The 26,991-nt window shown below is 42.6% G+C and overlaps 1 protein-coding gene across 1 annotated transcript in view; it reads left to right on the top strand.

Annotated features, from left to right (window-relative positions):
* si:ch211-266k8.4 (TBC1 domain family member 9) overlaps positions 1 to 24,281 on the top strand; it is a 151,069-nt gene extending 126,788 nt beyond the window's left edge. Inside the window, exons 11-12 of the mRNA XM_063063112.1 lie at positions 18,171 to 18,293; positions 23,873 to 24,281. Of these exons, the coding sequence (XP_062919182.1) occupies positions 18,171 to 18,293; positions 23,873 to 24,087 (338 nt within the window). The 3' untranslated portion in view covers positions 24,088 to 24,281. The remainder of the gene's footprint in view (positions 1 to 18,170; positions 18,294 to 23,872) is intronic.
* Positions 24,282 to 26,991: the final 2,710 nt, after the last annotated feature.

Raw genomic sequence — 26,991 nt, 5'->3', positions numbered from 1 at the left:
CCCTAAGATTCATTTTCTTGTAGGCATTGTGATGTTGAATCAGGTTTGTAGGTCTAGCAAGTGAGACAGAAAGCACCTACTTCGAATAAGTATATTAATAATTTATTTACAAACATTTATTTGACCATACATTCATGTCCCCAGGTTACAGACACTACAAAGCTGAATATTCAACAAACATACTTAGTTAAAAGAGCACGCAGAGCATACCTTTCCGATGGCCATGTGCACCACTTGCCTTAAACAAAGGGAAGAGAGAATCTCCCAAACGTGCTCTCTATATACCCAGGATATTTGAAACTGGACACCAGTCAGTTAACCAATGGGAAAAGCTGCTGCAGTTTCTAAACTAACCAATCACAACAGAAGCGACTTTCGATAATCAGGATAAGCCACGCTCCTCACAGGACAGGCATATTCAGTAAATTCAAGATACATAATAGAATCAATGCAAGACCGTACCCAACAGGACAGATGAAACCAATGTGCAAAAGGCAACAAACTGTGCAAATACGGAAGAAAAAAATATTGAGATACAGTAAGTATCAGGAACATGAGATGAAGAGTCCTTGAAGGTGATCTCAGAGGTTGTGGGAACAGTTCAGTCTTGGGGTGAGTGAAGTTGTCCCCTCTTGTTCAAAAGCCTAATGGTTGAGGGGTAATAACTATTGTATTAACATTATTTTGCGACTGTATGTGCTGGATGGTAACTATATGCGCCGTGTGTGACTATAGGTACTGTGTTTCGCACCTTGGCCCTGGATAAACAGTATTTTGTTTAGCTAAATACATGCGTACTCAAGTACAAGATTGCTCAGTGTCATTTCCAGTACACAAGTGTAAAGGAGAATGAAATAATTGTTACTCCAGATCCAATGCAGAATGAAAAAACACAATAAGATAAAGAACACAATAATAAAAAATGCAATAAATGTAAATGTATAAAATAGCTTATATACATAGATTGTATGTCCATAAAGTGACGAGGCACAGGAGTGTCTGTACATAAGATGACTCTAACCTGAAATGTTAAACTTTAGGCATTAGGGGTGTGGAGGGGTGGGTTATATATAAAGAAAATTAAATTAAATAAGTAGTTCATAAAGAAAGAGAAAAGATACTGAGGTAGTGTTCATGGGTTCATTGTCCATTCAGAAATCTGGTGGCAGAGGGGATGAAGCTGTTCCGAAAACACATCCACCTCTCTCTGTGTTAAAGAACTTACCTCTGACATCCCTATACTCTCTCCAGTCACCTTAAAATTATGCCCTTCACATAAGTCATTTCTGCCCTGCGAAAAAGTCTCTGGCTGTCCACTTAATTTATGGATCATATCATCTTGTACACCTCTATCAAGTCACATCTCATCCTCCATCACTCCAAAGAGAAAGGCCATTGCTCGCTGAACCTCTCCTCGTAAGACATGCAGAGAGAACAATAAAGAGATTGGCAAGAATGTTGTCTGAAATGGAAGGTTGTGGTTACAAGGAGAATCAGAATCAGGTTAGTTAATCACTCGCCTACGCTCATTGGCCATTTTATTTGGTAAACCAGTACACCTGCTCGTTAATGCAAATATCTAACCAGCCAATCATGTGACAGCAACTCAATGCATAAAAGCATGCAGACGTGGTCAAAAGGTTGTTGTTGTTCAGACCAATATCAAAACTGGGAAGAAATATGATCTAAGTGATCTTGACCGTGGACTGTTTGTTGGTGCCAGATGGAGTGGTTTGAGTATTTCAGAAACTGCTGATCTCCTAGGATTTTCATGCACAACAGTTTCTAAAGTTTACAGGGAATGGAGTGAAAAACAAAAACATCCAGTGAGTGGCAGTTCTGTGGGTGAAAATGCCTTGTTAATGAGGGAGATCAGAGGAGAATAGCCCGACTGGTTCAAGCTGACAGGAAGGCGACAGTAATTCAAATAACTACCCATTACAACAGTGGTGTGCAGAAGGGCATCTCTGAACGCACAACACGTTGAACCTTGAAGTGGATGGGCTACAGCAGCAGAAGACCTCACCCATTTCCACTCCTGGCACCTTCTAAAGTGGCCACTGAGTGCATGTCATGAAATCTGTTGTTTTGTGGCCTATTATATTATGTTTTGGTGGTTGAGAGAAACATGTTGACTGTAGAAAGCTGGGAGAATTCTTCAGTAGAGTCAGCTTGAAATATTTTCTGTCTACCTCAGACTGCAGACGGGAATTGGGCAACTTGACTCATCCAAGCGTCAGTACCACCAACGGTGTTGTACGTGTTTGGTCCTGCATTGGATTGTTAGCATATATATATATATGTGTGTGTATGTGGCTGAATGCTTCACACACCTGGTGTGGATTTAGGGACAGCCAAGACAGTATTGCTACAGCATAGAAAGAGACCATTCAGCCTGTCAGATTAGCGTTATTTGTACACACACATGCCTGCGAGTCTGAGAATCCGGGGACTAGGACTGGAGGCCGATAGCCTGATGTTGGAGGCCTGCCTGCCTGCCTGGGTAGGTGAGTGTTGGAATAGGAAAGAGGCTTGTTTTGCTGAACATTTTGGGCATGCCGTGTTGGTGCTGGAACATGTGGTGACACTTGCAGGTTGTTCCCATCCATCGGTGTGCTGCTTGTTAACGCAAACAACAGTGCCACAGTAGTGTAGCAGTTAGCACAGTGCTATTACAACTCGGGGCACTCTGCAGTTAGAAGTTCAACTCTGGCTCTGTTCTGTAACGAGTCTCGGTACGTCCTCCCTGTGGAATGTGTGGGTTTTCCCCGTGTGCCCTGATTTCCTTCCACAGTCCGAGGATGTACTGGGCAGGTAAATTGTGCTGTGATTAGCTGAGGGTTCATTGGGGATCACTGGGACAGCACGTCTTGAAGGATCAAAAGGGCCTGCTCTGCGCTGAATCACTCTGTGGAGATGGGACTTCAAACATTGCTCTGCCCGACAGAGCAACCTTCACCAAGGATTAGAAGGAGAAATCTACACGACTGGGAGAAAATGGTTCAGGGTGAATTGGGCAAATTTGCCAATCAGCACCTTCAAAGAGCTAACAGAGGTATGATGGGAGACCATTTCACTGAACACCTACGCTCTATCCGCCAGAGAAAGCAGGATCTCCCAGTGGCCACACATTTTACTTCCACATCCCATTCCCATTCTGATATGTCTATCCACGGCCTCCTCTACTGTAAAGATGAAGCCAGACTCAGGTTGGAGGAACAACACCTTCTATTCCGTCTGGGTAGTCTCCAACCTGATGGCATGAACACTGACTTCTCTAACTTCCGTTAATGCCTCTCTTCCCCTTCGTACCCCATCTGTTTGTTTGTTTGTTAGTTAGTTAGTTAGTTAGTTAGTTATACTTTTCCTTTTCTCTCTCTCTCTCTTTATTCTCCCTCTGTCACTCTCACTATAACTCTTTGCCTGCACTCCATCCTCTGGATTCCCCTCCCCCTTTCCTTCTCCCGAGGCCTCCCATCCCATGATCCTCTCATATCCCTTTTGCCAATCACCTGTCCAGCTCTTGGCTCCATCCCTCCCCCTCCTGTCTTCTCCTATCATTTTGGATCTCCCCCTTCCCCCTCCCCCTCCCACTTTCAAATCTCTTACTACCTCTTCTTTCAATTAGTCCTGACGAAGGGTCTCAGCCCAAAACGTTGACTGTACCTCTTCCTATAGATGCTGCCTGGCCTGCTGCATTCACCAGTATTTTTTGTGTGTGTTGCCAGAGGTATGATGGGATCAAATTCACATTATTTATTGCCAGAGTGCAGTGAAATTCTTTGCTCAAGTGTAGGTCGTAGTTTGCAGATGACACAAAGGTTGGTGGTGTTGTGGATAGTGTAGAAGGTTGTCATAGATTACAGTGAGACATTGAGAGGATGCAGCGCTGTACTTTCTGCTCACACAGACATCTGACCCTGACACTGGCCACCAGCCCTCATCATTGCTGGTTCTTATTAAGTGCTCAGAGGCTAATAATTATGTGTTTTATCTAAAGGTTTGTAGAAGGAGATGAGGTTCAGGTAGGCAATGATTGAATTGGACCCACATGCTTCTGTTCCTGGGTAGATTATTTTTATTTAATCACTCTTTCCTTTGTAGGGTTTAATTTGTTGTCAGTAAGCTCCAAGTATTCTGAAAGACAGCAAGTAATCTGAATAGTTTGGCAACACGTTGAATCTGCTCCCTGTGATAGAGAAGAACTAATTATTAGGATTTTATGGAATATATAAATTTATGCTGATACTTTACACCAAATTTTGAAATTCTGTAAGTTTCCCACCTCAAGATTACATTTCTAATTTATTTAGAGATTCAGTGGGTCAACACGCCCTTCCAGGCCAACGAGTGCGAATGGTCCAATAACTCCCATGTGACTAATTAGCTGACTCACCTGTTTGACTTTCGAATTTGGGAGGAAACCCACAAGGTCAAAGAGAGAACATATAAACTCTTCAAAGACAGCGATGGGAATTGAACTTGAGTCTCTGGTACTGTAATACTGCTAAGCTACCAATCTGCCCATTTATTTATTGTTTTTATATAGTATATATGTGAAGACTATAAGACATCAGAGCAGAACATAGCAGGACATAATGACTGTATGCAAGACGAGCTTTTGACTGTATCACAAAAGGTTTGCCATATGAAGGGCATTTGATGGCTCTGGGCCTGTGTTCACTGGGATTCAGAAGAACGTTGGGTGACCTCATTGAAATCTATTGAATGTTGAAAGGCCTCAATAGAGTGGATGTGGAGAAGATGCTTCCTAAGGTGGGAGAGTCCAGAAGACACAGGCTCAGAATAGAAGGATGTCCATTTAGAACGGAGATGAAAAGGAATTTCATTAGCCAGAGGGTGATGAATCTGTGAAATTTGTTGCCAGTGTTGGCTGTAGAGGCCAAGCCATTGGGTATATTTAAGGCAGAGGTGATAGATTCTTGATTTGTTAGGACATGAGGGGATACGGGGAGAAGGAAGGAGGGAAATGGATCAGACATGAAGCAATGGTGGAGCAGACTCAATGGGTCAAATGGTCTAATTCTGCTCCTCTATCTTAAGGTCTTCTTGTCTTACACGTGACCAATTCAAATACCCCCCCCACCTGGACTCACCTATTACCTGCCAGCTTGTGCTCCTCTCCCTCCACCTATGTTTTTTATTCTGGCTTCTTCCCCCTTTCTTTCCAGTCTTAATGAAGGGTCTTGGCTCGAAACGTCAACTGTTTATTCCTCTCCATAGATGCTGCCTGATCTGCTGAGTTCCTCCAGCATTTTGTGTGTGTTCCTGCTCTCTCTACCCCTTCACTCTCTCTTTCGACTTCCATCCCTCACTTACATTCAAAGACAAATCATTTGCTCTCTCTACGATTCAAAATTAATGTTACAATGTGATTAAAGCTGCAATTTACCCAAGGTTTTTATAATTACATGATTAACAATTACTTATAATTACTTGACAGAATTATAATGTGATGAAGTTACTTATAATGATTTGTTATATTTTATAATCTGAGCAATTAATGAATAAAAATTTACCTATTTTTGTAGTTTTCCATTAACTCGCCAAAATTCTTGCTAAGACATGATTCTGTGTTTTCACAGTATTTTAATATTTTGATACTTCGATACCATGAACCGATGAACATTACCTGCCTATTCCTAATTTACACTGTTTAGTTATTTACTTTTATAGTCATAGAGCACCACAGCGCAGAAGCAGGCCCTTTGGCCCATCTAGACTGTGCCAAACTATTATTCTGCCTAGTCCAATTGAAGTGCACCCAGACCATATCCCTCCTACCATCCCATCCAAACTTCTCTTAATTGTTGAAATTGAACCTGCATCCAACACTTCCTCAGTCAGCTCGATCCACATTCTCACCACCCTCTGAGTGAAAAAGTTCTCCCTCATGTTCCCCTTAAATATTTCACTTTATTACAGGAAGGAGATAGAGAGCTTAGTAACATGGCGGTAACCTTTCTCAATGTTAGCAGAAGAGCTGGTCTTTGACTTCAGAAAGGAGGATGGTGTGTCATGGTCCAGCCTACTTCAACAGCCTTGAGTTTGAGAACTTCAATTTCCTCGGGCTGAGTATCACCAAAAGCCTGTCCTGGTCCAACCATGTAGATGCCATCGCCTAGAATACTCCTCGACACCTCTGCTTCCTGAGGGGGCTGAAAAAATTCAACATGTTCTCACTAATTTTTATCAATGCATTCTATCTGGATGCATCAAATTTCAAAGTACATCTATATCAGCATATGCAATCCTGCGATTCATTTTCTTGTGGGCATTCACAGTAAATACAAGAAACACGATGGAATCAAAGAAAGACCACGCCCAACAGGATGGACAACCAATGGAAAAAGACAACAAACTGTACAAATGCAAAAACAAAGGGAAAAAGAAATAATCATAATAAATCGTTGCTCGCTGCCACTTATGCACAGGAGGGGAGAGCTAGGGGGACTTTGGGGTTTTCACGTTTAACTGTCGTTCATTCTTTGGGATTCTTTCGGATGATCTTGACCAGGATTCGCACCGCCATTGATCCTAAGCTAAGATTCAATCAGAATGGTTTTTGGCAGAAGCGCACAGCAATAATGCAAATACTTGCTCTCCGTAGAATCATCGAGGAAGTCAAGAAGAACAACCTACCAGCCGTGTTTACTTACATCAATTTTTGCAAAGCTTTTTACTCCATTCACCGAGGTAAAATGCTGAAGATCCTGAAAGCTTACGGATTGCCAGACCATCTACTAAGAGCAACAGACTCCAGCTATACCAAAACCATGACGAAAGTTGTACCACCAGACGGAGAAACAGCAGTGTTCGAGCTCCTAGCTGGTGTGCTGCAAGGAGACACTCTGACACCCTACATCTTTATAATCGTCCTTGATTACGCTCTGCGTCAAGCTACCAAAGATCATGACAAACTTGGTTTTACCATAATAAAACCAGAACGAACCAAAAGGGTCAGACCAGTTACGCTCACAGATCTCGATTTTGCAGATGACATAGTCCTGCTCTCTGACCAGATGGAGGAAGCACAGCAGCTACTGACAAAAGTGGAAATTGAGTGCAATAAAGTTGGACTTCACCTAAACACTAAAAAGACAGAGTATGTGGCGTTTAACTGTGACGAAGGTACTCTCAAGACCATAAAGAATGATACCATTATGAAAGTCTTTGACTACAAGTACCTCAGGTCAAGAATGATGAGTTCGGAGAAGGACATAAAGATACAGAAGGCGCTGGTGTGGAGGGCTATGAACGACATGAAGGAAATCTGGAAGTCAAACCTGACCAGAGGGCTTAAAAAGAGGATTTTCATAGCAGTCATAGAGTCCATTCTCACATACGGATGCGAGAGGTGGACACTCACCAAGACTATGCGAAAGTCTGTAGATGGTTGCTATACACGAATGCTCCGGATGGCTCTTGATATGAGTTGGCAACAGCACATGACGAACATCGAGCTCTATAACAACCTACCGATGATCACCACTAAAATCGAGGTGAGAAGACTGCAACTAGCAGGGCACTGTCTATGCCACCCCGAGCTACCTGCCGGCCTAATCATCATATGGGAGCCCAAGCACGGGAGGATGAACTCTGGGCGCCCTCCCAAGACTATGGTCAACACACTCCTCGAAGACAGCGGCGCGGCTAATGTAGATGAACTGAACACACTGATGAGGGAGAGGGAGAAGTGAAGAGTCTGTCATCGTGCCCAATGCCGGCGCCCTAGGCCTGAGTCGACGTAGTAGTAGTAGCAGAACTCTTTGGGGCACTTCTCTGTTTTCATGGATGTTTGTGAAGAAAAAGCATTTCAGGATGTATATTGTATACATTTCTCTGACATTAAATTTGACCTTTGAACCTTTGATAAGCAATAAATATTGAGAACATGAGATGAAAAGTCCTTAAAAATGAGTTCATAAATTGTGGGAACAGCTTATTGTTGAGGCGAGTGAAGATGAGCTAGGGTATCCCCTCTGGTACAAGAGCCTGATGGCTGAGGAGTAATATCTGTTCCTGAACCTGGTGGTGTGGGTCCTGAGGCTCCTGTACCTGATGGCAGAGTAAGATGAAAGCATGTTCTGGATGGGGGCAGTCTTGATGACAGATGCTGCTTTCCTGCGAGACCATTCCATTTAGATGATGGGGAGGGCTTTACACATGATTGACTGGGCCATATCTACAACTTTTTATAGGGTTTTCCATGCAAGAGCATTGGTGTTTCCATACCAAGCTGCAATGCAGCCAGTCAATATACTCCCCACCACACATCCACAGAATTTTGTCAGATCTGGAGATGATACGCCAAATCTTCGCAAACTTCTAAGAAAGTGGAAGTGCTGCCGTGCATTCTCGGTGATTGCACATACGTGCTGGACCCTGGACAGATCCTCTGAAACGATACCACTGAGGAATTTAAAGTTGCTGATCTTCTCCACCTCTAATCCCCTGATGAGGACCGGCTCATGGACCTTCAGTTTCCTCCTTCTGAAGTTAATAATCAGCTCCCTGATCTTGCTGACATTGAGTGAGAGGTTGTTATTGTGGCAGCCCTCAGCCAGATTTTCAGTCACGCTGCTGTATGCTGATTTGTCACAGCTTTGATTTGGCCAATGTACAAACCCCATTTCCAGAAAAGTTGGTATATTTTCCAAAATGCAATAAAAACAAAAATCTGTGACATGTTAATTCACGTGAACCTTTATTTAACTGACAAAAGTACAAAGAAAAGATTTTCAGTAGTTTTACTGACCAACTTAATTGTATTTTGTAAACATACACAAATTTAGAATTTGATGGCTGCAACACACTCAACAAAAGTTGGGACAGAGGCATGTTTACCATTGTGTTTCATCATCTTTCCTTGTAATAACACTTTTTAATCGTTTTGGAACTGAGGATACTAATTGTAGTAGATTTGGAATTGGAAATTTTGTCCATTCTTGCTTGATATAAGACTTCAGCTGCTCAACAGTCCGTGGTCTCTGTTGTCTGATTCTCCTCTTCATGATGCGCAATACATTTTCAATAGGAGATAGATCTGGACTGGCAGCAGGCCAGTCAAGCACACACACTCTGTGTCTACAAAGCCACGCTGTTGTATCCCGTGCAAAATATGGTCTGGCATTGTCCTGCTGAAATAAGCATGGACGTCCCGGGAAGAGACGTCGCCTTGCTGGCAACATATGTCTCTCTAAAATCCTAATATATGCCTCAGAGTCAATGGTACCTTCACATACATGCAACTCACCCATGCCGTGGGCACTGATGCACCCCCATACCATCACAGATGCTGGCTTTTGCTGATAACAATCTGGATGGTCGTTTTCATCTTTGGCACGCAGAACTCGACGCCCGTTTTTTCCGAAAACTAGCTGAAATGTGGACTCATCTGACCACAGCACACGGTTCCACAGTCTTTCAGTCCATCTGAGATGAGCTCGGGCCCAGCGAACTCGCCAGCATTTCTGCATAGAGTTGATGTATGGCTTCCTCCTTGCGTAATACAGTTTCAAGTTGCATTTCTGGATGCAGCGATGGACTGTGTTGAGTGACAATGGTTTTCCGAAGTACTCCCGATCTTGCGTTGAGAAGTGTTCCTTTTGAACTGACTAACAATTCTCTCACGAATTTTGGCACAAAGGGGTGAGCCGCGACCCATCCTTGCTTGCAAAGACTGAGCTTTTGATGGACGCTACTCTTATACCCAGTCATGATACCTCACCGGCTACCAATTAGCCTGCTTAATGTGGAGTCTTCCAAACCGGTGTTACTTGAATATTCTGTGCACTTTTCAATCTTATTTTAACTCTGTCCCAACTTTTGTTGAGTGTGTTACAGCCATCAAATTCTAAATTTGTGTATATTTACAAAATACAATTAAGTTGGTCAGTAAAACTATTGAAAATCTTTTCTTTGTACTTTTGTCAGTTAAATAAAGGTTCACGTGAATTAACATATCACAGATTTTTGTTTTTATTGCATTTTGGAAAATATCCTAACTTTTCTGGAAATGGGGTTTGTACATAGATTGATTGTATGCTAGGCGCGGGAGTGTCTATCTATGAGATAAGGTATATTTATTATTAAGAAACTCTTCTTTTTCCATTAAAATATTTTTAACTGACCATAGGGTCATAGATCACTGCAGCACAGAAGCAGGCCCTCCTGTCAGTGCCGAACTGTTATTCCCATTGATCTGCACCCACATTACACCCCCCTATACTCCTCCAATCCACGTACCTATCCAAACTTCTCTTAAATGTTGAAATCAAACCTGAATCCAGCACTCCACCACCATCTGAATGAAAAAGATCCCCTTATGTTCTCTGTAAACATTTTACTGTTCACTCTTAACCCATGACCTCTAATTCTAATCTCACGCAACCTCAGTGGAAAAAGCCTGCTTGCACTTATCCTATCTATATCCCTCATAGTTTTGTATACCTCTATCAAGTCTCCCCTCATTCTCCTACGCTCCTGGGAAAAATGTCCTAACCTACTCAACCTTTCCCTATAACTCAGATCCTCGAGTCCTGGCAACATCCTTGTAAATTTTCTCTGCATTCTTTCAATCAATTTACCAGACAATAGTGCAAACAGCCATGAGCAATCAACAATTAGCACAAAGTCATAGGGACCCTAGCTACGGTATATACAGGTGCCTGAAATGTTTGTACAGTATTGTATACCGCCAAGCAAAAGAACATTCCTCTTGATCCAAGGTGCGCAGTCCAAAGCCATACCAGTTAGTGGGTTAATAGGTCATTGTAAGCTGTTCCATGATTAGGATAGTCTGAAATGTGAGTCCAGCCTCATCTTTTGCTTTAAACAAGGTAGCATGATGACAAATGCAATTCATGTATTTATACATATAACCCGTAATGAATTGTATAAATAAACAAGAATGCTCATTTAAACAATATATGTACAAGATTGCTCAAATATTACTTAAACATTGAATACAAAATGTGCTGAATCGCTAAATCAAATATAAAAATTAAAACAACACAGTACATATAATTCACACACAACGCATGAAATAATATTACCACAAATAAATTAACAAATAATAAGGTGCTTTATGAGACAAGTTGAAAAGTAAACAGTATAATGCTACTGGTGCTTCATACATGATGGTGGCAGGGAGTTCAGTAGTCTTACGAACTAGGAGAAAAAGCTGTTTCCATCCTGACAGTCCTTGTCCTAATGCTACGGTACCTCTAGCCGGATGGTAGGGGGTCAAGGAGATTGTGGGACAGATGGGAGGGATCACTAGAATCTTAAGTGTTGTGTAAACAGCACTCCTGATAAATATTTCTGATGGGTAAAAGAGAGACCCCAATGATTCTCTCAGAAGTTCTTGCAATCCTTTATAGGGACTTGTGGTGATAACTGGGCTCTACGACGAATTCGGCAAGCCAGACTAAATAGCAAAGGAAAATCTGAGCTAAACTGATGGCAGGTAGTGGTAATGATACGGAGAGAGAGAGTAAGACATGAGTCACCTCGTCAGATAATTTGATAATGTCAATGTACTTATATCAAATTGTGTTTTTATTCAATACATCTATTTCTTCAAGTATTTTTTTAAATGTGTAAGGGAGTTTCTGCCTCTGTCACTTTCTCAAACATGTTAATTGTAATTAAAAGTGTGGCTCAGACACAAAAATAACTATATATATATATTCCTCCAAGGAGCTTAAAAGTAAGCGTTTGATGAGACGACAGCTCCTGTATTTGATGTATTCTTGTTCAATAGACTTGGCTCTTCGCCACTCACTCCAAGGCAAGGTCATAACTAAAGCAGATTCAAACAGTATTCATTTGCAGATACCATGACTTGTTCAAGGAAAAATGAGAGAAGTGCTTTTTTTTAAAACTGTGGTTAATATGCTGAGAGAATATAATATTTCACCAAAGTAATTATATTTGTTGTAATCAGGAACATGTTATTTTATTGTTTAGCTAGAACATGATGCTCTTTCGTTCTCCTGATGCTATAATATTTCAAATTAGCTGGGAGCTGTGTGGTTCTCCTTGAGTCTGCTCTCTCATTAGACTTGTGGGGAAAGTCAGAAAGAAAAGATAAATGCCTTTCATTAATAGGACTCCTTTTACAGCCAGAGAAATCAAAAAGTCCCGTGTAGCCAGTGAAGAACTTTTTACCCACAGTGGCCACTTTATTAGGTACAGGATTGGAACCCAGTGAGATCTTCTGTTGCTGTAACCCATCCACTTCAAGGTTCAACGTGTTGTGCGTTCAGAGATGCCCTTCTGCACACCACTGTTGTAATGTGTGGTTATTTCAGTTACTGTCACCTTCCTGTAAGCTTGAACCAGTCTGGCCATTCTCCTCTGACCTCTCTCATTAACAAGACATTTTTACCCACAGAACTGCCACTCACTGGATATTTTTTGTTTCTCGTACCATTCTCTGCAAACTCTGGAGACCGCTGTGCGCGGAAGTCCCAGAAAATCAGCAATTTCTGAGATAATCAAACTAACCCATTTGGCACCAACAATCATTCCATGGACAAAGTCACTTAGATCACATTTCTTTCCATTTCTGATGTTGGATCTGGAAAACAAATGAACCTCTTGGCCATGTCTGCATGCTTTTATGCATTGAGCTGCTGACACATGATTGGCTGATTTGATATTTGCATTAACGAGCAAGAGTACCTAATAAAGTGGCCACTGAGTGTATGGAAATTGTGCTTTAAAGCATCGGGCTGCTATGGTCTGGGTCAAGCAGGTTCAACAGGTAATTGCAAAATAGAATTGGATTGAAACTTTGAAAAATTACATGGTGGCAGGACAGGGAAGAGCAGTAAGATGTGGGATAAATGGGCTGGAGGTCGATAGTACTTCAGAGAGCAAGTCGTGTGGTGTTATTAATAAAGTGGCCACTAAGTGTAAGTGGGTGTCAAGGTGAAGATATGTCTCTACCAAAGGAGGTGTAAGGTGCTGTTTCCCTCCGCTAGCCTGCAGGTTAGCCTTAGGCAAGGTGTAGCACCTGCTTAGCCCCCAAATTAGAGCCACATGAAGCCATGGGAGCAGGTGGTGGATGGTCGTATGAGCAGCTGGTGTACATCACAAGTCCTGGTTATGCGACCATTGACACCAGGTAGACAACCTCTGAAGAGTACGGATAATGGCTGGGGTCACCGGTCTTGTAAAGACACTGCCAGAAGAAGGCAATGGTAAACCACTTCTTTGCCAAGAACAATCACGGTCAAAGAGCATGAAGGCTGCTGTCATACAACACGCCACATAATGATAATGATGGCTGAGTATATAATAAGTGTTTGCTCTGATTAATCCCCAGCAAATGAAAATAACCAGAAAATATTTTTCAGGGCACAGTTCCTTGGAACACAAGAGATTGAGGGGAACGTATAGAGGTGCATAAAATTCATGAGGTCTGTCAATCGAGTGACTACACATGGTCTTTCTTCCCACAGTAGAACACACAAAATGCTGGAAGAACTCAGCAGGTCAGGCAGCACCTATGGAGAGGAATAAAGAGTCCTGATAAAGGGACTCGGGCCGAATGGTTATCTCTTTAGCAACACACACAGAATGCTGGAGGAACTCAGCAGGTCAGGCAGCAACAATGGAAATTATTTCTTTATTCCTTTGGACATGCAATCAATCTATGTATGTAAACTATCTTATGTATTTATATTTATTGTGTTCTTTATCTTATTGTGTTTTTTTGAGCTGCATCAGATCCAGAGTGACAATTATGTTGCCTTCCTTTACTCCTCTGTGCTGGAAATGACATTAAACAATCTTGAATTTTGAATCTTTCTATAGATGCTGCTTGACCTGCTGAATTCCTCCAGCAGTTTGTGGGCATTGCTCTGGACTTACAGAATCTGCAGAATCTTTTGTCTTTCTGTCATTTTCCCAAGTTTTGGGGTACCAAGAACTTGAAGGGCAACTGTTTCATGTAGAGGGTAAAAGATTATAAATAAAGGTTAGTTTTATCCACCACCATTCCAAGATTTTGGTCCATAGCCTCCGCTTGTGCCATGATGAGGCCACCCTCAGGGTGGCGGAGCAGCACGTTTTATTCAGTCTATCAATTTCAATTTCTGGTAAAAAAAAAAATCCCTCCTCTTACCCTCTTCTTCTATTCCCCACTCTGGCCTTTTACCTCTTCTTACCTGCTTATCAACTCCCCCTGGATCCCTTCCTCCTCCCCTTTTTCCCCCCATGGTCCACTCTCTTCTCCTATCAGATTCCATCCCCTCCATCCCTTAACCTTTCCCGCTCACCTGGCTTCACCTATCACCATTAGCTTTTCCTTCTTCCTCTCCCCCCACTTCCTTATTCTGGCATCTTCCCCTTCCTTTTCAGTCCTGAAGAAGGGCCTTGGCCTAAAACGTTGACTGTTTATTCATTTCCATAGATGCTGCCTGGCTTGCTGAGTTCCTCCAGCATTTTGTGTGTGTTGCTCAGTGGAAAAAGCAACATTATTTGTACATAGAAACAGACTGAAATATGTCATTTTTCAACACCCAACCAACACAGTCCGAGGATGTGCTGGGGGCAGCCCAACAGGTATCACCAGATTTTCAGCACCAATGTAGCATGTCCAGATTTACTAACCCAGTTTTCAGCATGACCGCGTGCGTTTCCTCCCACATTCCAAAGGTATATAGCGGGTAGCGTTAGTAATTCATGGACATGCTACGTGGGCACAGGAAGAGTAGCAACAGTTGCGGGCTGCCTCCGCACGTTCTAGTACTGTGTTGATTGTTGATACAAGCAACACATTTCACCATGTTTCTATGTGAATGTGTCAAATAAAACTAAGCATTATTTTAAGTGGTAAAGATTAATATCAAAGTTCAAAGAAAATTTATTATCTAAGTACCTATTTGTCACCATATACAACCTTGAGATTTGTTTGCTTGTGGGCATAGTCGATAAATTCAAGAAACACAATAGAATCAAGAGCACACCCAAAGGATGGACAAACAATCAGTGCGCAGAAGACAACAAACTGTACAAATAAATAATAATAATAAATCACTAAGCAATAAATATCGAGAACATGAGATGAAGAGTCCTTGAAAGTGAATCCATAGGTTGCGGGAACAGTTCAGTGATGGGCAAGTGAGGTTGAGTGAAGTTATCCCCTCTAGTTCAAGGACCTGATAGTTGAGGGGTGATAACTGTCCTTGAACCTGGTGGTGTGAGTCCAGAGGCTCCTGTACCTTCTTCCTGATGGCAACAACAAGAAGGGAGCATGACCTGGGTGGTGCGGTCCCTGGTGATGGATGCTGCTCCCCTGCGTTGTGTAAAAATACATTACTGGGATGTGATCTGTGCAGGTTATTTTGAGAGTAAATTATGTGGAGAACTTAAGTTTAACCTCCGGTTGTTCCATAGAAATATTTGGATGTGATTACAGATGTCCCAACGTCCCTTCACCATTGTCTTGAATCAAAGGTTGTTTGTAAAACACCATGTTTCCGATGTTATGTCTGCTTCGCAGACAGCAGAAGTCACTCAGAGGTGCTTTCATCAGGAGTGGGTCAGTGAGTGTAACGTACACCCACTGCCTCTCACCCACACTGGGAGCAGATGCACACTGACTTAATATCACAGGCTCTTGCTGTGGTTTAGTCTGCACTCCCCAAACCCCACCACACACATGTCTGCACGCCTACAGTCACTGGACACGGAGTTAAGAAAGTACAAAGGACCGTCATAGTGAATTAGACAGGTGAAACTCGGAGTTTCTATTTCGATGGAAGTTGATGATGTTAAAGTGCCTAACATGTCCTACCCTGTGTGAGTGCACTTGCTCACTCTGCACTCCCTCCTCTTAACCTTGGCCCACATATTTTTATTAAAGGAAGACTTGAAAGGAATCCATTGTTTTTTTTTTCGTTCCAAGTACTTTTATGAAAAGAGCAGAAAGATTTTGAAATTTCTTGTTCGTTTTATATGAAGCATAATTATATTTGCCATTGAACTGCCACTACATTTCTGAATAATTAGCAAATCTGACCACTTCTAAATTCAATGCCGACATTTACACCTCCAGTTACAGGTAGTATCTTTTACCAAAATAGCTAAAAACTACCGCAGATGTGCAAATCTGAATACACGCACAACGTGCTGGAAATGTTCAGGTAACATCTGTGGAGAGAGTTAACATTTAGGCCCAACCTTTTTTATGCCCTGGACCAATGTCTTTAAGCAAGGGGTCCGTGAACCCCAGGTTGGGAACCCCTGAATCAGGAGAATAAAACAGATTAATGTATATTGTGCTGACCTTTTAACCTTCTCCACAATCAATCTAAACCTTCCTTCCTACATAGCCCTCCATTTTTCTATCATCCATGTGCTGATCTAAGAGTCTCTTAAATGTCCCTGATGTATCTGCCTTTACCACTACCCCGACAGAGTGTTCCACACAACCAACACTTAAACTCTGTTTAAAAAAAAACCTCAGACACCCCTCCCCCATGCTTCCTTCTAAATGCCATAAATTTATGCCTGTTTATATTAGTCATTTCCTCCCTGGAAAAGAAATTCTGTTCCCACTCTCTGTGAGAAGAACTTGCCTCTGACATCCCCCTTGAACCTACTTCCAAGCACCTTAAAACTGTGCCCCCTTGTGTTAGCCATTTCAACCCTGGGAAAAAGCTTCTGGCTATCCACTCTATCTATGCCTCTTATCATCTTATACATCTCTATCAAGTCACTTTTCATCCTCCTTCACTCCAAAGAGAAAAGCCTTCTCTCGCTCAACCTATCCTCATAAAACCTGTTCTCTAAATCAGGCAGCATCCTGGTTAAACTATAGTGAGGTGACCAGAACTGAACACAATACTCCAACTGTGGTCTAACCAGAGTTTTCCAGAGCTGGAACATCATCTCACCACTCTTAAACTCAATCCCCTGACTAATGAAGGCCAATACACCATACACCTCTTTGACCACCTCATCAACTATTCAAACCATTAGTCATCTTATCTTTTATATTCAACATTATACAAGGATGTTGCCTGGATTGGAGAGCACGCCTTATCAGAATAGGATGAACAAACTTGGCCTTTTCTCCTTGGAGCGACGGAGGATGAGAGGTGACCTGATAGAGGTGTATAAGATGATGAAAGGCATTGATCGTGTGGATAGCCAGAAGCTTTTTCCCAGGGCTGAAATGGCTAACACAAGGGGGCACAGTTTTAAGGTGCTTGGAAGTAGGTACAAGGGGGATGTCAGAGGCAAGTTCTTCTCACAGAGAGTGGTGGGTGCGTGGAATGCACTGCCAGCAAAGGTGGTGGAGGCGGATACAATAGGGTCTTTTAAGAGACTCTTAGATGGGCACATGGAGCTTAGAAAAATAAGAGGGCTATGCAGTAGGGAGATTCTAGGCAGCTTCTTAGAGTAGCTTACGTGGTCGGCACAACATTGTGAGTCGAAGGGCCTTTAATGTGCTGTAGATTTTCTATGTTTCTAACTGAGAATCACTTACCTGCAGAAAAGATATCAATAAGATTGAAAGTGTAAAGAGAAAATTTACAAATCTGTTGCCGGGACTTGAGGACCTTAGTTATCAGGAAAGATTGAATAGGTTTGGACTTTATTCCCTGGAGTGTAGGAGAATGAGGGGAGATTTGATAGAGGTATATAGATTTATGAAGAGTACAGATAAGGTGAATGCAAGTGGGTTTTTCCATTAAGTTGGGTGAAACTGGAACTGGAGGTCATGGGTTAAGGGTGAAAGGAGAAATATTTAAGGGGAACATGAGAGGGATCTCTTTCAATCAGGGGGTGGTACAAGTGTGGAACGAGCTGCCAGCAGAAGGGGTCAATTGCAACGTTTAAGAGAAGTTTGGATAGGGACTTAGATGGATAGGGTGTGAAGGGCTACGGTCCAGGTGCGGGTCACTGGAACTAGACAGAATAACAGTTTGCCACAGACTAGATGGGCAGAAGGGCCTGTTTGTGTATTGTAGTGCTCTATGACTCTATGCTGTTGTTAACTATCTAGTATCTCTGTGTTGCCCTGGAGCGGGTGATGAAGCTGCAGCTGTCTGGAAGGGAGACAAGAGCGAGCTGCAGTCAAAGTCAGACCGATGTGTAACAACTTTCCCTCTGTGATAAATCGACAGGCAGACACTCCATTCAAACATCTACTGTGGCGGAGGTGACAAACGTGGAGAGAAAAGATGCAACTAACCTGAATGGAGATGATGGGAAGAGATCTTCTCAGTCAAGTGCATCAACAGGAAGAGGTAGACCACTTCTCCAGATATTAACTTGATTTAGAATCAAAGTTCAAAGTAAATTTATTATCAAAGTACATACTATATTGGTTGGCAGACAGGAAGCAAAGAGTGGGAATAAACGGGACCTTTTCAGAATGGCAGGCGGTGACTAGTGGGGTACCGCAAGATTCAGTGCTGGGACCCCAGTTGTTTACAATATATATTAATGACTTGGATGAGGAAATTAAATGCAGCATCTCCAAGTTTGCGGATGACACGAAGCTGGGCGGCAGTGTTAGCAGTGAGGAGGATGCTAAGAGGATGCAGGGTGACTTGGATAGGTTGGGTGAGTGGGCAAATTCATGGCAGATGCAATTTAATGTGGATAAATGTGAAGTTATCCACTTTGGTGGCAAAAATAGGAAAACAGATTATTATCTGAATGGTGGCCGATTAGGAAAAGGGGAGGTGCAACGAGACCTGGCTGTCATTATACACCAGTCATTGAAAGTGGGCATGCAGGTACAGCAGGCGGTGAAAAAGGCGAATGGTATGCCGGCATTCATAGCAAGAGGATTCGAGTACAGGAGCAGGGAGGTACTATGCAGTTGTACAAGGCCTTGGTGAGACCACACCTGGAGTATTGTGTGCAGTTTTGGTCCCCTAATCTGAGGAATCCTTGCCATAGAGGGAGTACAAAGAAGGTTCACCAGATTGATTCCTGGGATGGCAGGACTTTCATATGATGAAAGACTGGATGAACTAGGCTTATACTCGTTGGAATTTAGAAGATTGAGGGGGGATCTTATTGAAACATATAAAATTCTAAGGGGATTGGACAGGCTAGATGCAGGAAGATTGTTCCCGATGTTGGGGGAGTCCAGAATGAGGGGTCACAGTTTGAGGATAAAGGGGAAGCCTTTTAGGCCCGAGATGAGGAAAAACTTCTTCACACAGAGAGTGGTGAATCTGTGGAATTCTCTGCCACAGGAAACAGTTGAGGCCAGTTCATTGGCTATATTTAAGAGGGAGTTAGATATGGCCCTTGTGGCTAAAGGGATCGGGGGTATGGAGAGAAGGCAGGTACAGGGTTCTGAGTTGGATGATCAGCCATGATCATACTGAATGGCGGTGCAGGCTCGAAGGGCCGAATGGCCTACTCCTGCACCTATTTTCTATGTTTCTGTGTTTCTATATGTGTCACTGTACACGACCCTGAGTTTCATTTTCTTTTGGGCATTTACAATAAAACAAAGGAATACAATAGAATTAGTGAAAAACTACGCACAGAGACAGACGAACAGCCGATGTGCAAAAGAAGACAAAGTGTGCAAATACAAAAAATAATAGTAATAATTATGGGTGGCGGAGTGAAGGTACCTCGCTAATAAAGGAGGTGTAAGGTGCTCCTTCCCTCCACTAGCCTGCAGGTCACCCTTGGACAAGGTAGAGTACCAGCTCAGCCCCACCACCCTTCCCCCCCGATCAGGGCCACGTGAAGCCATGGGAGCAGGTGGTAGATGGTCGTATGAGCAGCTGGTGCACATCACAAATGTCCTGGTTATGTGACCATTGATGCCAGGCAGACAAGCTCCGAAGCGTATTGATAATGGCTGGGGTCACCCATCTTATAAAGACACTGCCCAGAAGAAGGCAATGACAAACCACTTCTGTAGAAAAATTTGCCAAGAACAATCATGGCCATGAAAAGACCATGATCGTTCATGTCATACGACACGGCACATAATGAATGAATGAGAAAAATAAATAAGTAATAATGGAAACATGAGTTGCAGTTTCCTGAAAAGTGAGTCCATAGGTTATGGAATCAGTTCAATGTTAGGAGAATGAAGTTATCCACACTGGTTCAGTAGCCCGATGGTTGAAGGGTAATAACTGTTCCTGAACCTGTTGGTGTGGGACCGAAGGCACCTGTAGCTCTTTACCCATTGTTTTTGTTCAGATGTATAGAACATGTAACAGTACAGTATGGGAACAAACCATTCAGCCCTCAGTGTCTGTGTCGAACACAATGCCTATTAAACTGAATCTCTTCTATTTGTACATGATCCATATCCCTCCATTCCCTGTATAGTCATATGTCTATCTAAAAGCTTCTTCGACACCACTGTCATATACGCTTCCAGCACCACCCCTGACACCCCTTACAGGAACCTTCCACTCTGCATCAGGGTAGCAGAGTAGCACAATAAGAAACAGGTCCATTTTATGGGATTAAATTGCTGCCTTTATTTAGATCGAAGTAACTTCACTGAACTGTATAGACTCACTTTCAACGACTCTCCATCTCATGTAATCGACCAGATATTTATTATTATTATGATGCTTATTTTTGTTGTTTCTTTGTATTTACTGTGTATATGGTGACATATATGTCCTTTGATAATAAATGTACTTTGAACTTTGAACTAGATCACAGCCATCAGCACGATGAGCATTTCAGGCTGGAATTCCATGCTTGTAAGTGAATTATGCTCAGAATGCCATCGTCTGGCTTTCCTGTTGTGACATAACTCACTGGTGACATCAAACGAAGTGATTATTAAATTACGTAGGATTAAGAGTAATTAATACCCTGCCTGTACCTCTTTGTTCACGACTATTTACTGATGCTATTATTTACTGATATATTATATTTCCAAGGCTTATCCAAATTCAACATGTTTTGTTCTGGTTTTTTGGTATGTAGTGTCTCCGATAATACTGGCATTTATTGATCACTACCAGAAACCACTGAGAAACCCTTCATATATTTGGATATCCTTTAAACCTCCCTATTTTAAAGATTAGCTTTATTTGGCACATGTACGTCAAAACAGCGAAACATCCATTACAGCGAAATGCTTTGTTTGTATCAAATCAAGAACATTGTGCTGACTGCCCACAAGTGTCACCACACCTGCTCAGCTTAGTAACCCTAACCCACATGTCTTTGGAATGTGGGAGGAAAGTGGAGCCCCCAGAGGAAACTTACGCAGTGGCGGGGAGCATGACCAAACTCCTTACAGACAGCATTGGGTATCGAACCCTGACAGATGATTACTTGAGCTGTAAACCACTGCCCTACCGTACCACCACACTCGTCTGGGGCGGCACAGTCGTGTAGTGGTTAGCACAACACTTTACAGTACCAGTAACCCGAGTTCAATTCCTGCCGCTGCCTGTAAGAAGTTTTACATTCTCCCTGTGACTGTGTGGGTTTCCTCCGGGTGCTGCGGTTTCCTCCCACAGCCTAGGTCGTACCAATTGGTAGGTTAATTGGTCATTGTAATTTGCCCTGCATTAGGCCAGGATTAAATCGGGGATTACTGTGCAGCACAGCTCAAAGGGCCTGTTTCACACTGTATCTCAATTAGTTTTTTAAAAACTACACCAACTTTTTAGCTTCTCCACAGAACTGGAATCTCTCTTCACCGAGACAATTCAGCATGTCTCTGGACTTCGGCTGAGGCCTGGTTTTCCTTCCCAAACTCTTGTACCCAAAACTAGTCACAAGTTTTCATTATTTATTCCTTTATCAACATCAGAATGGGGAGGAATATGATCTAAGTGACATTGACCATGAAATGTTTGTTGGTGCCAGATGGAGTGGCTTGAGTGTCTCAGAAATTACTGATCCCCAATATATCAAGCAGCAGTAAATCAAGGCAACCGGACTTGCCGTGTTGTCTAGAAGATGTTTCACCACTCATCTGAGAGTCTTCTTCAGTTCTAATCTATGGAGGTAATGAGAGGGTTATTAGTCTTACCTTTGCATGAAAGGACATGTGAACTGTTGTGGAGATGCTGGAGTAGAGATATTAGGACTGCATTGCAAGTTGCTGATAGGTGGTGTTGAACCCCGCCTCCTCTGTTCAGGGATTTGTTCTCCAGTTTGACAAAGATGTCTTCTTAAATCCCTCTCTCAAACTACCTGTCCTCCCTGTCCAAAACCCCTCGTCAAATTTTGTGACATATGTCAATGATAATAAAGTTGAATCTGATTCTGAAATCTATAGGGGACTAGATAAAGACAATATAGACTCAATGGGTCAAAATGGCCTTCTTCTACCACATAAGGAAATCAGAATCAGGTGTAATATCACTGGCAAATATCGTGAAATTTGTTAACTTAGCAACAGCAGTACAGAAAAGAAACTGTGAATTACAGTATGAACATTATATATATATTCATACCCCATACCAGGCAGTGATGCAGCCAGTCAGAATGCTCTCTATGGTGCATCTGTAGAAATTTGCTAGTGTTTTTAGTGACATACCAAATTTTCTCAAACTCCTAATGAAATAAAGCTGCTGTCATGCCTTCTTTATAACTGCATCAATATGTTGGCTTCAGGTTGGGTCCTCGGAGATACTGACACCCATAAACTTGAAGCTGCTCACTGTCTCCACTTCAGATCCCTCTGTGAGGATTGGTGTGTGTTCCTTTCTCTTAGCCTTTCTGAAGTCCACAATCAGTTCTTTGGTCTTACAGGCATTGAGTGCAAGATTGTTGCTGCAGCACCACTCAACTAGCTGGTATATCTCGCTAATACGATTAATATCCTAATTTTTGACTTCTGTTCCTATAATAGTTTGTTAAAATTTCCTTTCGATGTTTTGAATGATCTTTTCCACTTACCTTGTCAGCCTCAAAGTTTAGCCTGCATAAGTTCACAGCTCTGTACTCTGCCCCCAAATTATACAATTTATTTACGTAGACCATCCTTAATCTTCCCGAATCAGGTTTAATATCACTGGCACATGTTGCATAATTTGTTGTTTTGCAGCAGCAGTACAGTGCAATACACAATAATAAAAAACTATAAATTGGGTGGCGGGGTGGAAGTATGTGTCTATCAAGGAGGTGCAAGGCACTCCTTCCCTCCGCTAGCCTGCAGATCACCCTGGGACAGCTGCTTAGGCCCCCACCCCCTCCCCAATCGGGGCAATGTGAAGCCATGGGAGCAGGTGGAGGATGGTCTATGAGCAGCTGGTGCATATCACATGTGCAAGTTGTGCGACCACTGACACCAGGCAGACAATCTCTGAAGAGGATTGATAATGGCTAGGGTCACCCGTCTGGCAAAGACACTGCCCAGAAGGCGATGGCAAACCACTTCTGGAGAAAACTTTGTCAAGAACAATCATGGTCATGAGACCATGATCACCCACATCATATAACACGGCACATGATGATGATAAATTACAATAAGAAATAGATACAGTGGATTCTGGTTAATTGGGCTATTGGTTAATCAGGACAGCCTTTTTTTTGGGACAACTTTTAAAGAACAAAACTAGTTAAGAAAATGGCTGGGAAAGTAGATGAATAGTGCAAAAAGAGAACCAAAGCAGTGAGGAAGTGTTCATAGGTTCATTGTCCATTCAGGTATCTGATGGCTGAGGGGAAGAAATTGTTCCTAAAACATTGGGGCTCCTGTACCTCCTCCTTGATGGTAGCAGTGAGAAGAGGCCAAGTTCAGTAATCACCACAAAAGGGAGGAATAGAAGGGAGGAGCTTGGTGCAATTCCATGGAATACATCCTGTATTTTTTTTTTACTCTGAGTGTCAAATGCTTTATCTTATTTCTTTTCTGGATCAGGACAAGAGACACTGAAGAACATGTTCACTAAGATTGGAAAGATTGCGCGATGTCACCTTCAGGACCTGTGTCATTTGCCTGAAGACCCTGCGGTGAGCCAGTCGCAGGATAGGTCACCAGCTGCTCTGGGTCACTCAAAGAGGCGACCATCTGCCCTTGGTGGTAAAGGGGCAGTGTGGAGGGTGACCTACAGGAGAGGCAGGACCGAGAGATAACAACAGCTTTGTCATCAAAATTTTCATTGTTTCATCATCCACTTTAGGAAAGAAAACCTCTTGAAATGGACAACTGTGAATCATACATTAGATTTTTGTCCTTATAATGTGTCTGTAAACTTCCCTACATGAAGTAACTTTCTCTTTGAAATGTATGTTTTCAAATGGCTTTTGTTTGTATCTCACGAAATGCACTATCAGGATTCATAAAAAAAAGTTTTAATTCCACTCAATAGGCTCTGTCCTCCGTCCTTTTAGCTCAGGAACATGATGCCTTCTCAATAGAGATTACAGGTTCTCAGTCTCTGCAAAGTGACAAAACAAATTAATGACAGTAGAGCAGTGGACGTGGTGTATGAGAATATTGGTAACGCATTTGACAAGATTCCTCATGGTGGCTCATTCAGAAAGTCAGGGAGCACGGGATTCAGGGAAACTTGGCAGCATGGATTCAAAATTGTTTTGACCACAGAAAACAGAGGGTGGTATTAGTTGGAGCCTGGAGGTCGGTTACCGGTGGAGTTCCACAGGGACCCCTGATTTTTGTGATTTTTATAAATGACTCGGGTGAAGAAGTGGAAATGTGGGTTAGTAAGTTTGCAGATGATACGAAGGTTGGTAGTATTGTGGATAGTGTAGAACAGGGGTTCCCAACCTGAAGTCCATGGACCTCTTGCTTAATGATATTGGTCCATGGTATAAAAAAGATTGGGAACCCCTGGTGTTGTAGGTTACAACAGAACATTGACAGGATACAGAGCTGGGCTGACAAGTGGCAGATGGAGTTCAACCCAGAGAAGTGTGAAGTGATTCACTTTGGAAAGTCAAATTTGAAGATAGAATACAGGGTTAATGGCAGGATTCTTAGCAGTGTGGAGGAACAGAATGATCTTGTGGTCCACATACATAGATCCCTCAAAGTTGCCGTAGAAACTAAGGTGGTTAAGAAGGCATATGGTGTGTTGGCCTTCATTATTCGAGGGATTGAGTTGAAGAGCCATGAGGTAATCTTAAAGCTCTATAAAACCCAGGTTAGACCACACTTGGAGTATTGTGTTCAGTTCTGGTCACCTCATTATAGGAAGGACATGGAGCTTTAGAGAAGGTGCAGAGGAGATTTACCAGGATGCTGCCTGGACTAAAGACCATGTCTTGTGAGGATAGGTTGAATGAGCGAGGGATTTTTTTCTCTTTAGAGTGAAGAGGTGATTTGATAGAGTTGTGCAAGATGATAAGAGGCTTAGATCAAGTGGATAGCCAGAGACTTTTTCCCAGACATTACCACCCTCTTTGAGAATGTTGTTATATTAAACCTCTGACCCCAAAAAACACATGGACAACTGTTTGGATTACAGCAGAGAGTAATAAATTTTTGCTTGTGAGTATTGGTAAGAATTCTGGAAGAAAGATGGGTAAGTGTGTAGTTAAGGAACCCAAACCAGCCAAGGTTCAAGTGAATATTGGAACTGAGTAAATCTCCTGGTTCTCCTTTCCCTTTTCTTCCTGCAGGGACCAATCCCTCCATCATTCTTTGTCTATCTCTATGCCACAACAGTAAAACTTCAATAATCCAGCACACTCAGTTCCTTGGTGAAACCAGCCTGGCAGATTTTCCAAATAATTGGATGTTAGTGCTATTACTATCCCAACCCACCTTGAATTCACTTTTTTTAGATGCTGTTGGTAGTACTATAAAATGTCCATTGAACCCTGGTATAGGGAGCACAGAACCTCATGAATGTGAAGGGGATAATATGATCGGAGGAAGGGGAAGTCGAGGGAACACCCCTGAGTCTTCACTGAGGGGTCAGCAATCGAAAGGGTGAGCAACTCCAAATTCCTGCATGACAACATCTGAGAGGATCTACCTTGGGCCAACACATTGTATTAAAGTAGTGCATACAGCTCAGTCCATCACAGGTAAAGCCCTCTCCCCCCCCACCCCCATTTGAACACATCTACACAAAGCATTGTCGCAGGAAAGCAGCATCCATCATCTAGATACCCCACCATCCAGGCTATGCTGTCTTCTTGCTGCTGTCATCAGGAAGGAGGTACTCACACAACCAGGTTCAAAAACAGTTATTACCTCTCAACCATCAGGCTCTTGAACCAGAGGGATAACTTCACTCACCCCTTCACTGAACTCTTCCCACAACCTATGGACTCACTTTCAAGGACTTTTCATCTCATCTCTCTCTCTCTCTCTCTCTCTCTCTCTCTCTCTGGCTATCCATCCCATAGGATGATGATGGTTCCTCAGGAAGGAACACGTGTGCGTGAATGGATTTTAGGTGAGTAGGGGTTTGCACAGGCCCAGACCCACCCTCTCGACATCCCCTCCCAGATCCAGCGGCATGGTGAGGTCCAAGACGGCTGGGGGAAGTTCTGTTGCAATGAATGGCCAGACCAAGCTTCGAAGCAAGGGATGCTCTTTCCGCGCTTCACAGCACGTGTTTGCTAGGTGGCCGTTGACCCTACGAGAGGGATCATCTGCCCTTTGGCAGGTCTTGTTTTTCGTCTTGCAGGGTGCCTTGCATCTCATATTCTCAATATTTAACGCTTATTTATTATTATTTCTGTTTTTTTCTTACTTTTTACATTTGCACAATTTGTTGTCTTTTGCACATTGGACACTTGTCTGTCCTGCTGGGTGTGGTCTTTCAATGATTCTATTGTGTTTTCTTATACTTACTGTGAAAGACCACATGAAAATGTATTTCAGGGTTGTATATGGTACTTCGATACTTTGTACTTTGATAATAAGTTTACTTTGAATTTTGAAAATTGGTACAATCATGTAGAAAGCAGACCCACAACTACTTCTAAGGAGTTTGAGGAGACTTGGTATGTCACCAAAGAACTCTCAAGTTTCTACAGATGTACCATGGAGAGCATTCTGAC

Source organism: Mobula hypostoma, chromosome 11 (genome assembly GCF_963921235.1).
Source record: "Mobula hypostoma chromosome 11, sMobHyp1.1, whole genome shotgun sequence".
In the NCBI taxonomy this organism is placed as follows: Eukaryota; Metazoa; Chordata; class Chondrichthyes; order Myliobatiformes; family Myliobatidae; genus Mobula; species Mobula hypostoma.
Note: the sequence above shows the minus strand (reverse complement) of the source record. Positions and strands in the feature narration are given on the sequence as shown.